The following is a 21526-nucleotide window of genomic DNA, read 5'->3' as shown; positions in this document are numbered from 1 at the left end:
TGATGGATCCTCCTTGCGTCCGCGTGTCCACGGGTAGGTTCATAGGCTGCCACTCAACGATTTAAATGGCTGCATCTCCACTATTGAAAGTAGACGCTTGCGCTGAACAATTGGATTTTTTTTACACTCAACGACTTTTAAACGGTACCACTCAGCCATTTTCATTGTTCACAATGAACGATTTAAATTGCTGTCACTCGCCTTTGTTTTTTGACGCTGGCGCTCGGAAATTTTAATCGTTTCTATTGAACGTGCTAAATCGCTCAAACCCCACTATTGAAAGTAGACGCTTGCGCTCAACAATTGGATTTTTTTTACACTCAACGACTTTTAAACGGTACCACTCAACTATTTTCATTGTTTACAATGAACGATTTAAATTGCTGTCACTCGCCTTTGTTTTTTTGACGCTGGGGTTTTGAAATTTGAAGCGTTTCTTCTGAACGTGTTAAAACGCTCAAACTCGACTATTTTAAATAGACGCTGCCGATGGACAATTGGAATCATAGCCAAGCTAGACATCGAAGTGTGAACATCCTCGTCATGCCGAAGAAAAGTTTGAAGAATGCTGCAAATAAATGTCCTGGCCGTGGCCGTGGACGCTGACGCAAGGACGATCCATTATACCGACGTCTTTCAGCCTATGAGTAACTTAAAAGTAACGTCTGTCGATGTGTGGCAACGATCGTGTAACGTGCCAACAACACGTTAATCATAGGTTAGAAATAAGTTTCGGGTACGCTAAACATTACCTCGGCGTGTCTCAACTTATGATTAACTTACAAGTAGCATGTGTTGACGTCTGTCAACGATCGCAGACCGTGCATACAACTTGTGGCCAGCATAGCGGAACGTGTGAGTCATACGCCGGCATACATCGTGAAATTTCAAGCATGAAAAAAATTGAGGACAACCGAAAAGTACAACGTTTAAAGCCAGCGTACAACGACGTATGGCAGTGTTTTTCAGCATGCTCTCAATGTTATCAAAATTTACCCATAACGTATTCAACGTGTGCCAGCGTTTTAGAAAAAAAATTCAAAAATCGGCATACGTTGACTAAAACGTCAAGGTGTGACCGGGCCTTTAATGACATTGGTTTATAGGTTTTAACCATTATTTCTCTTCGTCTTATACAGTCTTTTTCCAATCGTCTTACAAACTACTTTAAATGCCCCATCAGTGTTTTCAATGGAGAATTGAGTGGCACCTTCCCTTTCTTCATTGTTCTTGTGTTTGCGTGATTGAAGGTGTTTATTATCATTTTTTTTAAAGAATATCATGATCACATCTATCACAACAATTTGTTACAATTTTCTTCAGAAAGAAAAGATTAGACCATCTGTAATATGCAAGGAGAAATTTGTATTTTTTTCAACATCTCAAAAGATGTAAATCCTGATGAAATAAAGGATGTTAATATATCAGGTGAAATGACATTTCGTTCAATAGTAGTTAAGGATCATTTTAAAATTACCTTTAATATAAAAAATGTAGTAGTTGACTATGTTAATGAAAAAAAGTATTTCGATATAGATGGTAATGTTTTTTCTACTAATTAAATATGAAGCATTATTCAACTGAAGATTTTGAAGATTATGAGAGTGATGATAGTACCTCTGTTGGAACAGAAGACAGTTATGATACCGAGAGTTTGTGTTCAAACGATAGTTATGAAAGTAGTTTTATAGATAATGGTGAAAGCACCAATTAAAGTACCGAAGATGATACCGAAGATGAATTTTATTTGAAGTAAAGTTTAACTTCATAAATATGAATAGTTTACTAGATTTTGAGCCTCTTGAATTTCCTGATTCTGCACATGACAAATTTGAGAATTGTCCTGCGTGGGAAAGACCAGGATTAAACACAGAGTCAAAAGCCTATAAACAATGTATATTCTGTGATTATCTTCTAATTCATGATTATAAAAAAAATATAAAAAGGAATATAATTCTTTGAGATTTACACCAAAAATGAATTACTTTACAAGATTGATTCGAGAAATGAATGTAAAGTATGAGGGTGATAATACACCTTTTCTTGCAAGAGAAGAGACTGAACAATTGACGACCATGTTTCGTGAATTGATTTATATTATTAACGATTGTCATTTTCAGGGAAATATCAACACAAGTTTTGGATAAATAAAATAATGGATTATCTTGCGATTAAACCTGAACTTAGGATAAAACAGAGTTTCTAAAAAAGCCCATAAAAAATTAAATAACCTGTTTTCCAAATAAATAAAAGAATGATTTTTTTACCCATTTGGGAAAATAAGATAAAATTTAACAACCAAAAAATCTTCCAAGTTCATTAAGATGTCTCATAGTTGGTTCAAGCGGATGTCGAAAAACCTGCTTACTTTTAAAGATGCTCCTTACTCCCAACTTTTTGGATGATGATAATTAAAATAATTTTCACAAAGTCAACTTTTCAACCTGAGTATCAACTACTCTCACAAGGTTTTAATGCTGGTCTTCAAAAAGAAGACATAATCGGTTTATTTAAACATCAAAACAAACTAAATAATTGCAACATTGAAGATATAATACAACTATTTTGTGATACACAGAGATATAAAAAGAAATCAACCCCGATAACTTGTATTCTTTGTGATAATACGAATGATATACTGTACCTTCTCCCCAAGATTTGGATAAATCAAAAAAAGAACTTCGTTATCTTTGATGATTGTGTTAATGAAAGAAACCAAACGTTAATGGATAGCTACTACACAAGAGGGAGACATTCTTCTTGTAATTGTATTTATCTTAGTCAATCATACTTTCAACTCCCTCGTCGCTCAATAAGAAACAATGCTAATACTTTTATTTTATTCAAGTTAAATTCAATAGATAAAAACAATTTTTGGAGAGGCAATTGTTCTACATTATGAAGTAAAAAGGAATTTGGGGATTATATGAAGCAAATCCCCTGATTTGCGACAAAGTGACCTTGACCTTTGACCTTGACCTTCAAAATTTTGTGCACTGAAAGGGACCTCTATAGGCCTCTGATATGCGAAGTTACAAAAATTTCGGATGATAACTGTGCTCTGCAGAATTTTTTATACGTGATTACAGAAAAAAATAAAAATAAAAAATAAAAACATACAAGCTGACTAACATATCTTGCAAAACTTTGTTTTGGTAAGATAATAAAACATTTACCTCCAGAAGATTGAGTGTCGTGTCAGATTCCTCCAGAAGATTAAGTTGTGTGTTTGGTTCATCCAGACAGGTGTTTAAACTGAAAAATGAAAAATAAAAATAATAATGAGTCAACACTCAAGAGAGATATAAACAGAGACATAGAGAGAGACAGAGACAGAGACAGAGACAGAGACAGAGACAGAGAGAGAGAGAGAGAGAGAGAGAGAGAGAGAGAGAGAGAGAGAGAGAGAGAGAGAGAGAGAGAGAGAGAGAGAGAGAGAGAGAGACACACACAGAGACAGAGACACACAGAGACAGAGACACAAAGACACAAAGAGACAGAGACACACAGAGACACACAGAGGGATAATTTCTCACCTTTGAATCGACTCATTCAAGGTCAGAGGACATGAGAGGACTTCCTTCCAGCCAACAATAATGTCATTCAATTCTCTTCTGAACGATTGAATGTCTTTAAGGAAGTCATTCATTTTTACCATTCCTCGTGATATTCAAAGGACTGAGTTTCCAGATCAGTTATCAATGATGTTTTTATTGGGGACAACCTGTTAGAAAAAGACATACAATAATTATTGTTTGTATAGTGATTTAATTCTGTATAAAACAACAAATAATGAATTGGTGTAAGGATCTCACCTCTCATCTTGTGAAAATGATTGATCTGCAAGGTTGGAGTACTCTTCTAAATACTCCATTCTCTGAATAAAACAAAGTTCGCGTTTGGCAATAAATAGTCTGAGTTGATGACATCATGGGAAATTACACAACAATGGGGTTTTCAGGGTGTGTCTCATAAAGGAAATGACTTCGGGCTTTTTTGGCTTGGTTTGGGTGTAAGGGCTGAAATAGAGATTTTATCTTTTCTTTCATTTAAAACTTACATTTACATATCTTCTTTTGTTTGCTTTTAGCTAAACTTTGTTCTGTGAGTGTTCTGATGATTTAAGATATAACCATGAGAGACATGGGCACAGAATACTTCCTCATTTTCACAGCACAACTGTGCTCTTAAAGGCACTTCCAAATTTTACAGAACTAGAGGAGGGATAGTGAACTTCCCTTTCTTTCGTGCTTGAAGAGATAAAGTGAATATACTCGATGGAAATGAATGTTAAAAGAAAATTAAATGTCTCAATTTTACATTTGCTTGTATGGGAGGGAAGGGGATAGGTGGGGAGAAAATGAGTCTCCTATTTTGAGCCTTTGGGGCTTGGGTTAGAAAGTTTTTTTCCCTTTTCCCCCATTCAATTGAATAGGCGTCCCAGAAACCCCATTTATCATCTACTCCCATGTTAACGTCCATCTGAGGGACAACACACACATTTATGCCTCATCTTGCCTGTGAAACACCAGGGTAGAAGTTTACAGCTGGGTCAGGATTTGAACACAGGCTAGACATTGGAGGCAGCCATTTTTTCCCCTGCCATCCCTATATATGATGTACTGTACTATCTTAGTCAATAAGAGTGTCATATATGTGCACATATATATTTAAAACGTTGTATGGTATAATGTGGCCTTCAAATGGGATTACTACATGATATGTTATTTTGTTTTTCAACAGAGATCTCAGGATCATGAGGAAAGTTAATGGTGCATGCAAGACATGACATAAGGAGACATGAGTCATGAGTGTACTTCCACATGAATTGCAAGGACATTAGTGACATTGAACACAGTACATGACATTTGAACTTGGGATTGCAACATCAAAAGCAAATAGCTCAGTTGGGAACACCTGCAAATAGGTCAAGGTTGTTTTAATCAATCATGTGTAAAGGAAGGGGAGTTTGTGATGCCTCCTTATATGCCATGACAGCAAGGCCTGCTTAATGTTACATTATTAATGAGGATGATTTAAATGTTTAACATAAAGGAGGAGATTGATGGAGCATCTTCAGGGGAAAGCCTTCAATGAGGCAAAGGGTGACAGCACTATGAGCAAGTGGGTTAATGCTGAGTATGACGAATGGGAAGACAAAATCAAAGGCCCAGATAATGTTTTTTGTTTTGTTTTTTGCAGGATATAACGCTCATAGTGGAGCTGACAAACACACACAAACATACACACACACACACACATACACACACACAAACACACACACATACAACACACAAAAACACAAACACACATACACACAAACATACACACTACACACAGAAACACACACACACACACAAACAAAAAAACACACACATAACACACATACACACACAAACACACACATACATACATACAATACACACACAAACACACACACACACAAACACATACACAAACACACACAAACACACACAAACACAAACACACAAACACACACAACAATACACACAACACAGGATTCTGAGTAGGACTTGATGAAATTTGACATGGCCAATGAGCTTGAGCTGGGTCTGGATTCTGAGGACCAGTAATGTTGTTCGTCTTTCGGCTGCTCCCGTTAGGGGTCGCCACAGCGGATCATCCGTTATGATCCGCATACTGATTTGGCATAGGTTTTACGCCGGATGCCCTTCCTGACGCAACCCTGGTCGCCTCTTACGACACAGGGATAAGGATTGGGTTTCGCCATGATTCCGGGCTGCCCTACACCCTCTCATAGCGCGGCCCAGTGCAGAGCTCCCGTCTTCAAGTGATCCTCCAACCCAAGCCTCTGAGTAGCCAGATTACAGGTGCACGCCACTACGCCCGGTACTCTGAGGACCAGTAATGGCCCAACAATTTCCTAAGGAGGGATTTCCTATTCCCTATGGATACAAACCTATGTTGATTGTCCGTGCTCTGAAAGTTAAGCAGCACCTGCCATTTTTTAAGTGTTTGGTATGACTCAGCCGGGGTTTGAACCGCCGACCTCCCAGACTCGGAGAGGACACTCTGGCTGGGGTTTGAACCAGACTTGCAGAGGACACTCTGCCAGGGTTTGAACCATCGACCTCCCAGACTCGTAAAGGACACTCTGGCTGGGGTTTGACCCAGACTCGTAAAGGACACTCTGGCCAAGGTTTGAACCAGACTCGTAAAGGACACTCTGGCTGGGGTTTGAACCAGACTCAGAGAGGACCCTCTGGCCAGGGTTTGAACAAGACTCAGAGAGGACACTCTAGCCAGGATTTGACCAGACTCAGAGAGGACCCTCTGGCTGGGGTTTGAAGCAGACTCGGAGGGGACCCTCTGGCCGGGATTTGAACCAGACTCAGAGAGGACCCTCTGGCCAGGGTTTGAACCAGACTCGTAAAGGACACTCCAGCCAGGATTTGAACCAGACTCAGAAAGGACCCTCTGGCCAGGGTTTGAACCAGACTCGTAAAGGACACTCCAGCCGGGATTTGAACCAGACTCAGAGAGGAACCTAGGCCGGAGTTTGAACCAGACTCAGAGAGGACACTCAAGCCGGGATTTGAACCAGACTCAGAGAGGACCCTCTGGCCGGGATTTGAACCAGACTCGGAGAGGACCCTCTGCCAGGGTTTGAACCACCGACCTCCCAGACTCGTAAAGGACACTCTGGCTGGGGTTTGACCCAGACTCGTAAAGGACCCTCTGGCCAGGGTTTGAACCAGACTCGTAAAGGACACTCCAGCCGGGATTTGAACCAGACTCAGAGAGGAACCTAGGCCGGAGTTTGAACCAGACTCAGAGAGGACACTCAAGCCGGGATTTGAACCAGACTCAGAGAGGACCCTCTGGCCGGGATTTGAACCAGACTCGGAGAGGACCCTCTGCCAGGGTTTGAACCACCGACCTCCCAGACTCGTAAAGGACACTCTGGCTGGGGTTTGACCCAGACTCGTAAAGGACACTCTGGCCAAGGTTTGAACCAGACTCATAAAGGACACTCTGGCCAGGGTTTGAACCAGACTCAGAGAGGACACCCTGGCCGGGGTTTGAACCAGACTCTTAAAGGACACTCCAGCCGGGATTTGAACCAGACTCAGAGAGGACCCTCTGGCCGGGGTTTCAACCAGACTCCTAAAGGAAACTCCAGTCGGGATTTGAACCAGACTCAGAAAGGACCCTCTGGCCAGGGTTTGAACCAGACTCGTAAAGGACACTCCAGCCGGGATTTGAACCACACTCAGAGAGGACCCTCTGGCCGGAGTTTGAACCAGACTCAGAGAGGACACTCAAGCCAGGATTTGAACCAGACTCAGAGAGGACCCTCTGGCCGGGATTTGAACCAGACTCGTAAAGGACACTCCAGCCGGGATTTGAACCAGACTCAGAGAGGAACCTAGGCCGGAGTTTGAACCAGACTCAGAGAGGACACTCAAGCCGGGATTTGAACCAGACTCAGAGAGGACCCTCTGGCCGGGATTTGAACCAGACTCGGAGAGGACCCTCTGCCAGGGTTTGAACCACCGACCTCCCAGACTCGTAAAGGACACTCTGGCTGGGGTTTGACCCAGACTCGTAAAGGACACTCTGGCCAAGGTTTGAACCAGACTCATAAAGGACACTCTGGCTGGGTTTGAACCAGACTCAGAGAGGACCCTCTGGCCAGGGTTTGAACCAGACTCGGAGAGGACCCTCTGGCCGGGTTTGAACCAGACTCGGAGAGGTCACTCCAGCCGGGATTTGAACCAGACTCAGAGAGGACCCTCTGGCCGGGGTTTGAATCAGACTCGTAAAGGACACTCCAGCCGGGATTTGAACCAGACTCAGAGAGGACACTCTGGCCGGGGTTTGAACCAGACTCAGAGAGGACCCTCTGGCCAGGGTTTGAACCAGACTCGTAAAGGACACTCCAACCGGGATTTGAACCAGACTCGGAGAGGACCCTCTGACCGGGGTTTGAACCAGACTCGTAAAGGACACTCCAGCCGGGATTTTAACCAGACTCAGAGAGGACCCTCTGGCCAGGGTTTGAACCACCGACCTCCCAGACTCGTGGAGGACACTCTGGCCAAGGTTTGAACCAGACTCGCAGAGGACACGCTAACCATTACACCACCAAGTCTGGTTATTGACGTTGTTCAATGAACACAAGTTTGGACAACACCTGCCTGCTGGGTGTACATCGATCGATTGAAGAACCTTTGGATTTTGTGACAAACATCATGCAGCAATCCGATTATGTGGGACACCCATAATAACAAATTTAATTACAAGGAATGGCACTTTTGATGAGCAATCCCATTTTAATGAAATGATTTCAAACTTGCTAAAACCAACAGTGAAATGTATAAAAATATTTCATCACCAAAGTCCATTGAACAATTGTGAAGAAATTAAGTAAAACTCACGAAATGAGTACCAATGTATTGGTATAGGGGCACATCATCATCGTCAAGGTCGTCCCCTAACAAAATGATAGCTACCTGGAAGCCAAGCTGCGAAGAAGAACAAGAAGAGGGAGAATAAGGAGAAGAAGAAGAAGATCCACTGCACCCAGCCGTTTGTTCTCACAAGACTTTCTGATTCTGATGTACCATGCTCTGTTACAGAGCATGAATGCTACTGAAGCAGTTTCATGGCAAGAGTTATGCTAAGTGGTTTGCCATTGCCTATGCAGCAGTAGTTTGGGCAGGAATTTGTAATTTGATAGGGTGCCTGCGATAGCTTGCCTCCTGTTCACAAAAGACACTGTGGGATCTTTGACGTCCACAAACTATTACCAGTAGACGGAACACCGAGTTTAACATCTATCCAAGGGACAGCACACACATTGATGAATCACCCTGCTATAGCTTGGTTGGGATTCAAACACAGGCGAGACAGCTTCGAGGTGACTGTGCATACCTCTCGAGTCTAGACCATGCATACCTCAAGACCATCCTGCCAGTGTAACAAGACTACGTAGGAATAAAAGGTTTATTTCACGTTTCTCTTGAACACATTATGCCAGAGAACTTTATATTGGATGTAAAAGAGATGAAAAGAATGGACAAGCAGAGAAAAAAAATGATGGAAAAGAAAAGTGTTTTTCTTCCTCTTTAAAAGATCAGGGCTCATAGAAAAGCAAGGTGATGTATGGGATGAAAAAAAATGGGATAAGAATGAACAAACAAGAAAAGAGGAACAGGAGGAAACACAGATATCTGTAAGTAAGATGGTTGGGTGAGGTAGGGTCAATGGGGGTAAAAAGGATTGCGGGCAAGGATGGAGGATGCTATTATAAGGCAGCGAACTGCCTTATTTAAGCCCTACAGAGGGAATAGTGGGATTGAAGATTATTTGGGAGGCAGTTCCACAGATGGATGAAGCGAGGAACAAAAAAGTTCAGTTGTGCAGTCAGTCTGGATTATGAGTGTTTAACCAGGAAGAGGTTACGGTACTGGAAGGACCCATGCACCTTGGAGTGGCTGGGGAGGTCAGAGGATTGAGGGAGCTGAGATTTGGTTCAAATGTAAAGGTAAATAAGGGTGATGAGGAACAAATGTGCAGAGGAAGTAATTTCCAGAGCTGGGGTAAAATTTCTTTCTTTTCTTCTGTTTTTTTTTTTTTAAGCTCTGTCTCAAACTATATCTTCAGCTTTCTACATGGGACCCTTAGAAGAAAGAGCTTTGTTGAGAACATGATAAACTAACCTCCAAGGGGAGAGCAGATGAGAAGATGCTATCAAGAGACTCATTATATTTGCAGACTTTCGGGAAATCTGTGAGTCAGGCAGAGAAATATTACCTTCAAATATTTCATTCATCCATTTGCCTTTGACATTTTTTTTTACCCCACGTACGTGAAGCGAAAAGTGGGGTGAAGCAATTGGTTCACTTCTGTCTGTCCTCTGCCTCATGAGCATGAGCATTTATTGTACATGAGCAATTGAATTATTGTACATGAGCAATTGAATTATTGTACAAAATTGGTTCACTTCTGTCTGTCTGTTCTGTTCACTTCTGTCTCCACAAAAGTCAGTTTATGATCGAGCAACAACTTGATTTCAATTGACTATTATATTTTGAACATGAATCAGAAAACGAAACTGCAGTTTAGCAGTACTAATTGGCTCTGAATTCGTCCCGACCACAAATGTGCAAAGAAGAGTGAGATATTTTTTTTTACTCTCTCTCCCTCTCTCTGCCTACCTGGCAGTTAAACAAAATTGAAAATCATTCCAAACAGGAAACTTAATTTTTATCAGAACATTATAAAGGACACAAACAACCGGCATGAATAACTAATGCAACATGTTAAATAATGAGGTGTATAAGACACTACATCAAGAGTGGTATACTTCCAGAATTTTTTTTCTAAGACCTTTAAAATCTTTATTTTATCTCAATTGAAGGGGTGGGGGGGTGAAGATGGAGGAGAGTGAGGAGGGTGGGGGAAGGGAAGGCAGGGAGAGGTGAGAGGAAGGGAAGGTAAACATGTGGTGGAGCGTCAATTATGATTCACACTGTCTCATCAAAATGATTCTGCATCGAATAACAGTGAAGATGGAAACAAAATAATGTCTGAAATCCATTTTCGACGAGTCGTACTATAAATGCGGCTCAGAGGCAGACACTTGCCGGACATCTTCTTCTTCTTCTTTCGGCTGCTCCCGTTAGGGGTCGCCACAGCGGATCATCCATATGATCCGCATAGTGATTTGGCACATTTTTTACACCGGATGCCCTTCCTGACGCAATCCTGGTCGCCTCTTACGACACAGGGATCTGGTACACCTATTTTTAACCGGGGTATACACCGGCCCAGTACACTGGTAGTCATTTCGCTGACCTCGGAAGGATGACAGGCTGAGTCAACCCCCTGGTGTATTAATTCAGTGGCTCAATGGGGCTTGAACTAAGGACCTTTTGGATCCCAAGCCGCTGCCCTAACCACTGCGCCAACACCTGGCTATAGACACTGGCCGGACATGTCTGGAGATAAACATGGTCCGGAGACAAACGCCGCCCGGACGTGTCCCGGAGCCAAGCTGTCTGGAGATAAACACTGCTCGGACATGTCCGGAGACAAACACCGCCCGGACGTTTCCCGGAGCCAAGCCATTCGGACATAAACACCACCCGGACACATTCAGAGCTAAGCTGTCTGGAGACAAACACTGCTTGGACTAGTCCAGAGACAAACTCCCGTCTGGACATAAACACCTCCAAGACACGTCTGGAACCAAGATGTCTGGAGACAAACACTGCTCGGACACGAGCGGAGACAAACACTGCCCGGACATAACAACCATCCAGACACGTATGGAGATAACCACCATCCAGACATAACCACCACCTAGATATGTCCAGAGAGAGAGAGAGAGAGAGAGAGAGAGTGAGACTGGTGTGGGAGAAGGATGCTGCACTGTATTGGAACAGGGTAGAGCAAGGATGGGACAAATAGAGAGAGGGTGGGGATAGAGGAGTTAGCAGAGGGAGTATGTTATGCTTTATGAACACGCACACACACAGACACAAACACACACACACACATTACTGCTTGGCCAATATCAGCAAATTTTCGGGAATCGGCAGGTTGGAGCTAGTGTGATTACTGACTTCACTATGAAATATATACAACCCAAAAACCTTTACTAGCTTTCACTGAAAAACAACAACGTTACATTTATTTCGATATTTCAAGGAGTTGAGCACAAACATTAATTTATATAAACAGCTGCTTGTGACGGGTGGAAAATAACTTGGCTCGGTAATTTAAAAAAACGCATTAATGTGGCAAACAGCTCGGAAATCAGGTATTATCAAATGTATTTTGCTTTGAAACTCACAAAGAGAAACATATAACCTTTGTAAAGCAAAACCGATCACCAAATGCTTTAGAAACAAAAGAAAACCTGATGAAACCTCCATAAGATACGGGATGAAACTTTGCCACCACGGCACCCGTAACAGGCATGGCATGTCCACACACCCGTGGAGTGTCCCTACAAATTCAAATCTACCCATATGTACCACGCCCGTGTGCGCTGTATACGTACCTCCACCTTGTAGTAACTGTCGACTATACATCCCAATTGGGGTACAAACTACACCACTATCGACTTTAGGACACTCGGTAAGTGGCTTAATCACTCAAGCAAGAACTTCAATGGAATGCCTGGCTTAGCAAGTGATTACCAATTGTCGTCAATAAAACTATGTACCCAGAAACGCCCAAGCAATGTCCGAATTGGCCAAATGAACACTTTTTTTCAGAGTTGGAACTGCTGCTGAGTTCGATTCTAGAAGTTAAATGTTGTAATTCTGTTTAGTTTAAGAGATTCTCGAGGTTATGACATGGGCAGGAATGAAATAAAGCCACGAACGCTGGCATCTCCTGGCATTTATAAGCATTGCCTTGTACCCAGCGATTTGCAGCTATAATGAATAGGTATTCGATAATATGAGTGAGGAAAGTGAAAATAAAACTTTATTGTGAAGAAATCATTGCGGCCTGTTTCAAGTCAAGGCATGGTTGAATAGGCCAAAAAACATGGCGGCTTCAGACACCAGCGAGGTAACCCAGGAAAAATGCCTTAGTACCACATATAGAGCAAGGTGTCCCAGTGTCCATTCTGAGGATGTGTCTGATAAGGATATAATTAAATAAGGCCGTTAATTATCTTCAAAATGGGTGTTTTAATTAACCCAAACAACCAATTTTCAGTTATGCACTTCATTGGAGTTTTTTAAGTATGTGTGCAAAGTTTTAGGCTGCTAGGTTTCATGGCTTTGGAGTTATGGAGGAGACACACACACACACACACACACACACATTTATTAGTGTCGACGAGCAGAGTATCCACCCTACGGACAATCTTGTTCAAGCATAGAACACGTTCTTCTGACATATATTTATTTGAGTGGTGTATGGACAACTCACAGTTCTGTATCAGCAAAAAAAGAAAAACCCGGGTTCCGGGCATGAAGCAAAAACATACCTACTGCTTATAATCCAAAACACCTCACTACACTGGAAAATATGGGGACAGGAATACTGTGCTGAAAATGGTGGGACTTGTAATAACCTCCCCCACTTGGAGGCGGCGCTACACGATACACATTCAATTGTAGAATTTGCATCCTCTTCCTCCCCCCCCACCCACCCCCCTCGTCATCACCCCCAAGACCACCGGCAAAGATAAAAACACCCATATACATTAATTGGGGTCATGCTGATCCTATGTAGCAAGTCTGGATGTAATAGGCCCAGAACTGTAGGAGGAGCAGCACGACAAAACAAACAAACACACAAACACCATTCCGTGAATTATAGTAAGGATACTGTCCTTGCACACTGTAGAACACAAGTCACCTTTTTGACACTTTCAAAACCTTTCCTTTTAGCACTATTTGGGCAAAATATTATGGAATTTTACATTATCACAACCAATCAAATTTGTCGCAACTAGACTCTGCCCATGTTCTTGTTTCTCAAGACAGCATAGGATGATGTGTTCTATGAACTCTCGTTCAATCAGCGTCAGTCAAAATTAGTCACCATTGGTTCATATTCAATTTTATACAAGGAATTTTCCCCAAAAAATTTCAAACACAAAAAGAGACAATGGATGGAATTGACAGAACGTTGATTGAGGTATGCCAACCACCATGGGAAGCAAGGAGAAGATGAAGGTGTGGGCATTAATCCTTCCATCCCAATGTCACCTTCTCCTTGGTTCCCATGATGGTTTCCTTACCTCAATTGATGTCATGTTGATTTCATCCATTGTTCTACCTTTCCACAGACGCAGATCAACACGAGACCTTCACGAGCATGACTAGTGGGCTTTGTTCTGCAAAAAAGACACAGTTTAGTGATTCCACTACACCCAGTGATTCTCAACCAGGGGTAAATTTACCCCCTTGCGGTAAAAATTTACATGGCAGGGGGTAAATATATCATACCTGAAAATTAAGTTATGACGATTTTTTTAGCAACTTCAGACAAAATCAAAACACTGTTATCATTGTGATGGGAGACGGACAACACATAATATATTATAACATACAGAATCTCACATTCTATAAAAATTATTCTATACAGACTCAAAAATCAATTCGCCACCCCCACTGTAATTTTGTCTTCTTTTATTTTTTTTTTCTTATGAAAAATATTTTTGGGGGTTTTTTGAGGGTCAGGAATTGATTTTTGGCCTTCTTTGTTTTAAATAAGTTTTTACCTGTATTTTTTTGCACCTGGCCAAAAATAGATAATTTTTTTTCGTTCGTTTTTTGACAAAATTGTATATACTAGTGCGTGCCCGTACGTGCGTGGCCATACGTGCGTGGCCGTACGTGTAAAAATAATATTAAAAACTTTCAAACCGCGTGCCAGAAACAACAACCACACAGGCCGTTCCTTCGCTCTCATGTGCCCGTACGTGCGTGGCCATACATGCGTGGCCGTACGTGTAAAAAAAAAAAACCAAAACCTTTCAAACTGCGTGCCAGAAACAACAACCACACAGGCCGTTCCTTCGCTCTCGTGTGCCCGTACGAGCAAAAAATTTTTTTTCAAACAACCACACAGGCCATTCCTTCGCTCTCGTGTGCCCGTACGTGCGTGGCCGTACGTGCAAAAAATTTTTTTTTCAAACAACCACACAGGCCGTTCCTTCGCTCTCGTGTGCCCGTACGTGCGTGGCCGTACGTGCAAAAAATTTTTTTTTTCAAACAACACACAGTCCGTTCCTTTGCTCTCGTAAACGACGACTGGATTGGGGCATTGTGTTTATCCATAAATGCACATAAGAAATCGAGAAATTATTAGAATACACGAAGTCATCACTATCCGGAAGTCCGTACGTTGTAACCCGTAATTGGGAACGCGCTCTTTTCCCATCGGCCACGCCTATGCAGCAACGTGTCCTGTCATTGGTAACTAAATGGCGCCCTTTCCCCATCGGCCATGCCTACGCAGCAACTTGTCCTGTCATTGGTAACTAAATGGCACCCTTTCCCTTCCGCCACGCCTACGCAGCAACGTGTCCTGTCATTGGTTTGGTAAATAAATGGCCATAACTTGGGAACCACTTGTCCGATTAATATCAAACCTTGAAAACGCACATACTCAGGTCCCCAGCAATATACCTGGCAAGTTTCAATTAGATCGGACCAGTGGTTGTGGAGAAACAGCGGTCACAGACACACACAGACACACACACACACACACACACACACACACATTGCTGGAATTATAGATACATGTATGTGTGTACAAATATACATATATATAAAATTATTCATTTAAAATTTAAGTTGGGGGTTAGGGTTAAATACTCACTCAAATGTTGTTTTTTTTATTTAAGTTAGGTTGAAATACTCACTCAAATGTAAGTTAGGATTAAATACTCACTAAAAGGTATTTATTTAAAATTCAGGTTAGGGTTAAATATTCAAAAAATTCAAATACCTGTGTATGTATTTTGAAAATTGATGAGAGAGAGAGAGAGATCGAGATAAAGATATAGATATTGAGAGAGATGGAGAGAGTCTCGATCCCATGTCCGGTTTTAATTCTGGAAGTGTACACTCAGGTCTAATCAATGTGTGTAGGCATGTATGTATGTGTGGGTGGGTGGGTGTCTGTGTGTATGTTTATGTTTGTGTTGTCTGTCTCTATGTGTATTGTGTGGATGTGTCTGTGCTTGTGTGTCTGTGTGCCTCTATGTACGTATGTGCTTATATGTGTATGTCAGTGTATGCCTGTGTATTTGTGTGTGTCTGTGTGTCTATGTATGTGTGTATGTCTCAGTGTCTGCTGTGTGTGTGGCTAATTCATTATTATTTTAAAAATCAATTTCATATTTCAGTGAATGGAAAAATGTTACTTTAAAATTAATTCATGATCATTTATTTTTAGGTTTTGGCATGTCTAAAAAACAGACATACCAGGATTCATATGTACAATATTGCTTTGACTTCATTGTTGAAGATGGCATGGATAAGCCTCAGTGTCTGCTGTGTTCAAAAGTTCTTGGAAATGGCTCATTGAAACCTTAAATACTAAAACAGCACCTAGAAGCTAAACATCCTGCCCATGCATCTGATGACCGCGCTACCTTTGAGGCAAAGAGAGCGAGGTTGAGGGCTGCAGGAACACTGCCCAAACATGGCTTCGTATCTCACAAGAAACCAATGCTTGCAGCTTCCTATCACGTAGCACAGCGAATAGCAAAGGAAAAAGAAACCTCACGACATTGCTGAGAAGTTGATTAAACCTTGTGTCTTAGACATAGTTGAACATGTATGTGGGAAAGAAGCAAAACAGAAGATTCAAGACATTCCCCTTTCTAATGACACAATTCATCGACGTATTAGTGAAATGTCTCAAGATATTTATTTGTCAATAAGTTATTGAACAGATCAAATCTAGCCCAGCAAAAATTTCTTTGCAACTTAATGAATCCTGTGATGTTGCAAATTTTTTTAAACTGCTTGTTTTTGGCCGGTACATATGTGGAAAAGAAGTGAAGGATTAATTTATCTTCTGTGAAACACTCCAACAAACCACAAAGGCTGCTGACATAATGCAGAAAATAGAAGACTTCTTTGAAAGGAACAATCTCACATGGGACATAGTTGGTTCAATTTGTACTGATGGAGCCCCAGCCATGATGGAAGTTAGATCAGGCTTCACTGCACTTGTAAAACAAAAGGCACCCCACGTGATAACAACGCATTGTGTTCTTCACAGATTTGCATTAGCTGCGAAAACCCTTCCTGAAAATCTGAAAATGGTTTTGCAGAAAGTTATTGAGGCTGTCAATTTAATTCGTGCCCGAGCACTGAATCACTGCTTGTTCAAAGCTTTTTTTGTGATGAGATGGGCTCTGAACATTCAATTATTTCGCTTCATACTGAGGTGAGGTGGCTCTCACGTGCACTTATTCTTAACCGAGTGTTTGAGCTCCGTACTGAGGTCGAGATTTTTCTTCGTGACCGGGATTCAAAGCTGTGGGAAAAGTTTGCCGATTCAAAGTTCATCGCCTCTTTCGGGTACCTCTCAGATATATTTACCCATCTTAACCAAGTCAACAAACAACTTCAGGGGAAATCGGTCACCATCGTTGAAGGTGAAAAGATGAAAGCATTGCAGACAAAGCTGGATTTATGGGCACGAAGAGTTCATCAAAAAATGTTTTGCAGTGATAAAATTTAAATGTAGACACGGTGAATTCGCATGCATGATGGGAAGAGTTGTGACTTTGGACAAATTTCTATTTATAGCCCTCAGATCAAAGGGATGTACGCGGCCATAAGTGTGACATAAGACGTGACAGAAGACACAGGACAGAATAGCCAATTATATAACAGCGCGATGTCACCGCGCGATTATAAAGTTGTTCCATCTTCTTTTTTTTCTGTGCCTCTTTGCCGGCTATGCATTTTTTTGCATGGGAGTAAGGGGGTAAATGGCGAAATACATCAAGCGGAGGGGGTAAATGACAGAAGAAGGGTTGAGAATCACTGCCTGCTCCACATAATCTGGTATGGGAGGATAAAACTCATGGCTTGACCAAGATATGTAGTTTTCTCATTTGATTGGTCATATTGGAGTTGACTTTTCACTCTTCTTGCCTGTCTTCCTGTGTGTGCTACATGTGGTGTACAGCCGCAGCATTGGGTGGACCCTCTGGAAGCATCACTGCTGTACTGCGTTCGCATGCTTCACAAATTGCTGACAGTACCGAGCAAGGTAACACCCCAGGAGCTACTTTGCTTTGTCCTTCATCGAACATTTGAATATCCAGCTACCTGGAAAATTATTCTTTGATGAAATAAATTATTTGTAGAGTCATATAATACACCTGGTAAATTTGTTAATTTTTCAATAAGACGCTTTGATAAAGAAAGATTTTCCTCCAGGTGCCATTTTCTCTGGGCTTGCATCTCTCGAAGTTCTATGTGTCATGATTGGTGCTGGTATATTCAATGGTCTTTACCCAACGACCCTTCCTGCCTTTCCTGGCTTCTGCTTTATCATCATGTCTGGTTTGGCTGTCATTATCCTTATCATGCTTCAGTGAGTAGTAATTATTTATATTTTGATCATAATAACATCTCACAATGTATTATCAAGGCCAACAACCCAAAAGAGGAAGCATTGAAGCAGAAAACTTGAACACGTTTCAGCCTTAAGCACTTGCTACCGAATGTATACTGTATGACACCTGTAACATAAAGACTTCTTTAATCAAATGCTTCATTTGGATAAGCCATACATTATCAATGACATCAGAATGGTTGACCAATGAAGAACTCATTCTTAGCTGAGGTCCACTAGCCGATGTCTCCTTCATAGGAAGATGTTCGCACATGCCGTTGGAGGAGCAGTGCCTATAATCCACCAAAGACTGTGGACAGTCCCCATCTAGGTAGGTGTGGATGCCAATTTTTAGATCACAAGGATCTACCTCCTGCCTTCTTGAGTCATTTCCATCTCTTGGGGGTCCAGTACCCCCACATGATAAAGGGCTTTTCTGGTAATTTACCACCGCCAGAAACTTGATGGTGCTGAACACCGTCCGCCCGTTGACAGCCAAACGGTAGAGAGGAAATCACTGTCACTCCTCTGCCAGAGGAACTCGCCAATCAATCTACTCACATCGCTACACTAGTGATTGTGATTCCTGCTGGTGTGATTTTAAGTTTGTGGTACCAGCCACTCGATAAGTTGATGAAGAGATAAATAACCTCATCTGTCCTATTTGTGTGACCAATCTTTGTCTGGCCCCTACCCTTTGACCTGTCTTGCTTGGTTGAACTGACCAGGAGTTAAAAAGCTCCTGCCAGCATAGCTCTTCTGGTCCTTGGGACCCACAAGCCTTCTTGCTACATCAAAGTGCGAATCACATCGGGAAGGATACTCCTTTGCTAAAATCGACATTCATTTTCTGAAGTGTTAAAAAATTGAAATCAAACTTCAAAACTGGCCTATAGGACCACCAATGGATAGTCCAACTGGTGGCACCATCAACATGGTGACCATCTAGCCAATAGCATGGATGACTCAGCAAAATAGATCATGTTCCACAGGCAGGTATGTCTAATTTGCTGCCAATTTGATATGTCATCATCACCTTTGCCATGCTTTCTTCTTTGCAGGTGGTTGGATGACATTGAATGCCGGATCGTAGCGCAGGTCAGAGCTGTTCACAAGTCTCAGTCGACCTCAGAATCCCCTCAGCAAGATGAAGTAGAAGATGGAGAACGGGATTTTTCATAGAAAAACTGCACAAATGCACAAGTTAACCTTTACTATCATTCATTTTACATTCAAGTCTATGAGCTTGTGCTGCTCATTCACTCACTTTTCTGTGAACCTAAAATGTGTATACCATTTTTGGGGAGACAGGGTAGTTAAAACAATCATTGACCCATGTTTTGGTGAATATTTCTATTTTAAATGGCCATGTTTTATATAAAACAAAGGTCTATGACCTTCCTAATGTGCACATCATTTGGTGCATTATGAGGTACATGCATGCAATGTGCTACTTTGTACACATCATTACCTCTGCCACCGAAGGGGTGGATGTAGGTTATGTTTTCATCCCCTTCTGTTTATTTGTCTGTCTGTCTGTCTGTCTGTCTGTCTGTGAGCAAGACATCTCAAAAAGCTATGGATAGATTCAGATGAAACTTGGTGAACACGTTGGGTGTGTGACAAGGACAAATTGATTCGATTTTGGTGAAAATCTGGATCCAGATCTGATAATTTTTTAAGTGATTCTTCACCATTGAGAGAGGGGAGCAAAAAAAAAAAAAATAGCATGATATTTTAAAAAGTTGTGGACAGAATATGACGAAACTTGGTGGATGAGTTGGGTCGGTGACAAGAATAAGACCTACAACATCTACTGGAATCGACCACCAAGATCAACATCATTGGTATGCTCAGTAATGTGCACCATAGAACAAGAGGGGCATCATAAAGAGACACTCCAACCAGGTGCACCGTAACAAGAGGGACATCATAAAGAGACACTCCAACCAGGTGCACCGTAACAAGAGGGGCATCATAAAGAGACACTCCAACTAGGTGCTGTCAATTGTGCGATGCTGGACAAAGGGAAGCTTTTAAAGGCTTCCAATATGTCATCTCCAGCATCTGCAGACATCCTCCATGTCACAATACTGGGAAGGTCCATTTCACAGGCAAACACCAAGCTTGTTAACAAAGCAGAGAGGATCCTTATGCACGTGTACAGAGGCAAAACAGTTAATTAAATCAGGAAATCCATTTCCTTTAAAGAGTGTTTGTGAGCAGGATGGGTAGTTTGTTTGTTTTTTCAATGGATAAGTGAAACTATCGATGATCTGCAGGAAGTCTCACCAAATGGGCCCAGGGAATTTCTGCAACGCACAGTATAGTCCTGTAAGAATTTACTGGTCTCAGAACATTATCACTCAGGTGTGATGCGATTGGATCTTTCCATCAGGTTATAACATCGGCCAAGATTGTAACAGAGAAAGGGTTTGACGACTTGAAATTCCTTGGAAATACCCCACCAAAAGAGAGTGGAGCTGAAGGAGTTTGTAATGCCATTGAAAGTACATGTGTTGACTCTGTGGGTTAAACCGACTTTCTCTCACGCTTCATCTATTGTACCCAACTGGGCAGACATCAACATTTGAGAGATGAATGGTTTTTGGCCCTGCTCCACTCCACCTTGAGGACAGGGTCGGAATGCATATGAATCCTTTTTTTTTTTTATCGTATTGTGATGTGTTACCCACAGGACACAACTTGCCTTCCACAATCTGTTCTGATTTCCTGGCATGCTCTAGTTGTGTCATTCAATCTCCAAGCAGTTGTCAGATCAGAAACAAGCCGAGAGTTATTTTGCATTTTTAATAAAGCCGTTCCATTCCACCTCGACATTCTCGCACATGTGCTTGCTGTGGGATATGTATCCCAGCATCAACTTCGAGGCAACAGTGTCAAGACGATAACCATAAAACTTCCATCATCTTGGAGAATTTCTCCAAGCTCAAGAACATTCTACTGCTGTGTTGATAAATACCAAGGCTCCAAGAACAAATCATGATATACTTGGAAGGCACAATAGGATATTTATTTCAAAGCTTCAGCTCCACAAAATCTACAGGTTCATAATCTCCATGAGACAGATTGCAGGGATGGGATTGCCACATCATCCTGGAGGTTTCTCTCTCAGTTTCCCTCTCTCGGTTTCTCTCTCTCTCTCGGTTTCTCTCTCCCTCTCCGTGTCTGTCTGTCTGTCTCTCTCTGTCTGTCTGTCTCTCTCTCTGTGTGTCTCTCTCTCTCTTTCTCTGTCCCCCCCCCCTGCTGGCTATTGGTGAGTTGAGTGGAGTGTCATGGCAGCTGTGTGGTCTTGGTGAGCTGTGATCTGCCCTGTTTTTTTCGCCTTTCTACCCCCTTTCACATCGTTTTTCACCTCCCTTCCTTTGTTTTCCTTCTACGCATCGTTATTTGTGCTCCC

The 21526-nt window shown here is 41.9% G+C and overlaps 1 protein-coding gene across 6 annotated transcripts in view; it reads left to right on the top strand.

Annotated features, from left to right (window-relative positions):
• The window catches only part of LOC147014696 (proton-coupled folate transporter-like), an 80379-nt gene extending 59436 nt beyond the window's left edge, over positions 1-20943 (top strand). For 4 of the 6 annotated variants that reach the window (XM_085852832.1, XM_085852828.1, XM_085852831.1 and 1 more), the window contains 3 exons: positions 17674-17757; positions 17928-18084; positions 19167-20943. In XM_085852832.1, coding sequence (XP_085708958.1) covers positions 17674-17757; positions 17928-18084; positions 19167-19287 — 362 coding nt within the window. In that variant the 3' untranslated portion in view covers positions 19288-20943. The remainder of the gene's footprint in view (positions 1-17673; positions 17758-17927; positions 18085-19166) is intronic. The other 2 variants (XR_015050861.1, XM_085852833.1) reach the window with 2 other exon arrangements.
• Positions 20944-21526: the final 583 nt, after the last annotated feature.

The sequence above is a fragment of the Eptatretus burgeri genome, chromosome 13 (assembly GCF_056783735.1).
Source record: "Eptatretus burgeri isolate ZD-2024b chromosome 13, Ebu_testis_v1, whole genome shotgun sequence".
Lineage (NCBI taxonomy): Eukaryota > Metazoa > Chordata > Myxini > Myxiniformes > Myxinidae > Eptatretus > Eptatretus burgeri.
Note: the sequence above shows the minus strand (reverse complement) of the source record. Positions and strands in the feature narration are given on the sequence as shown.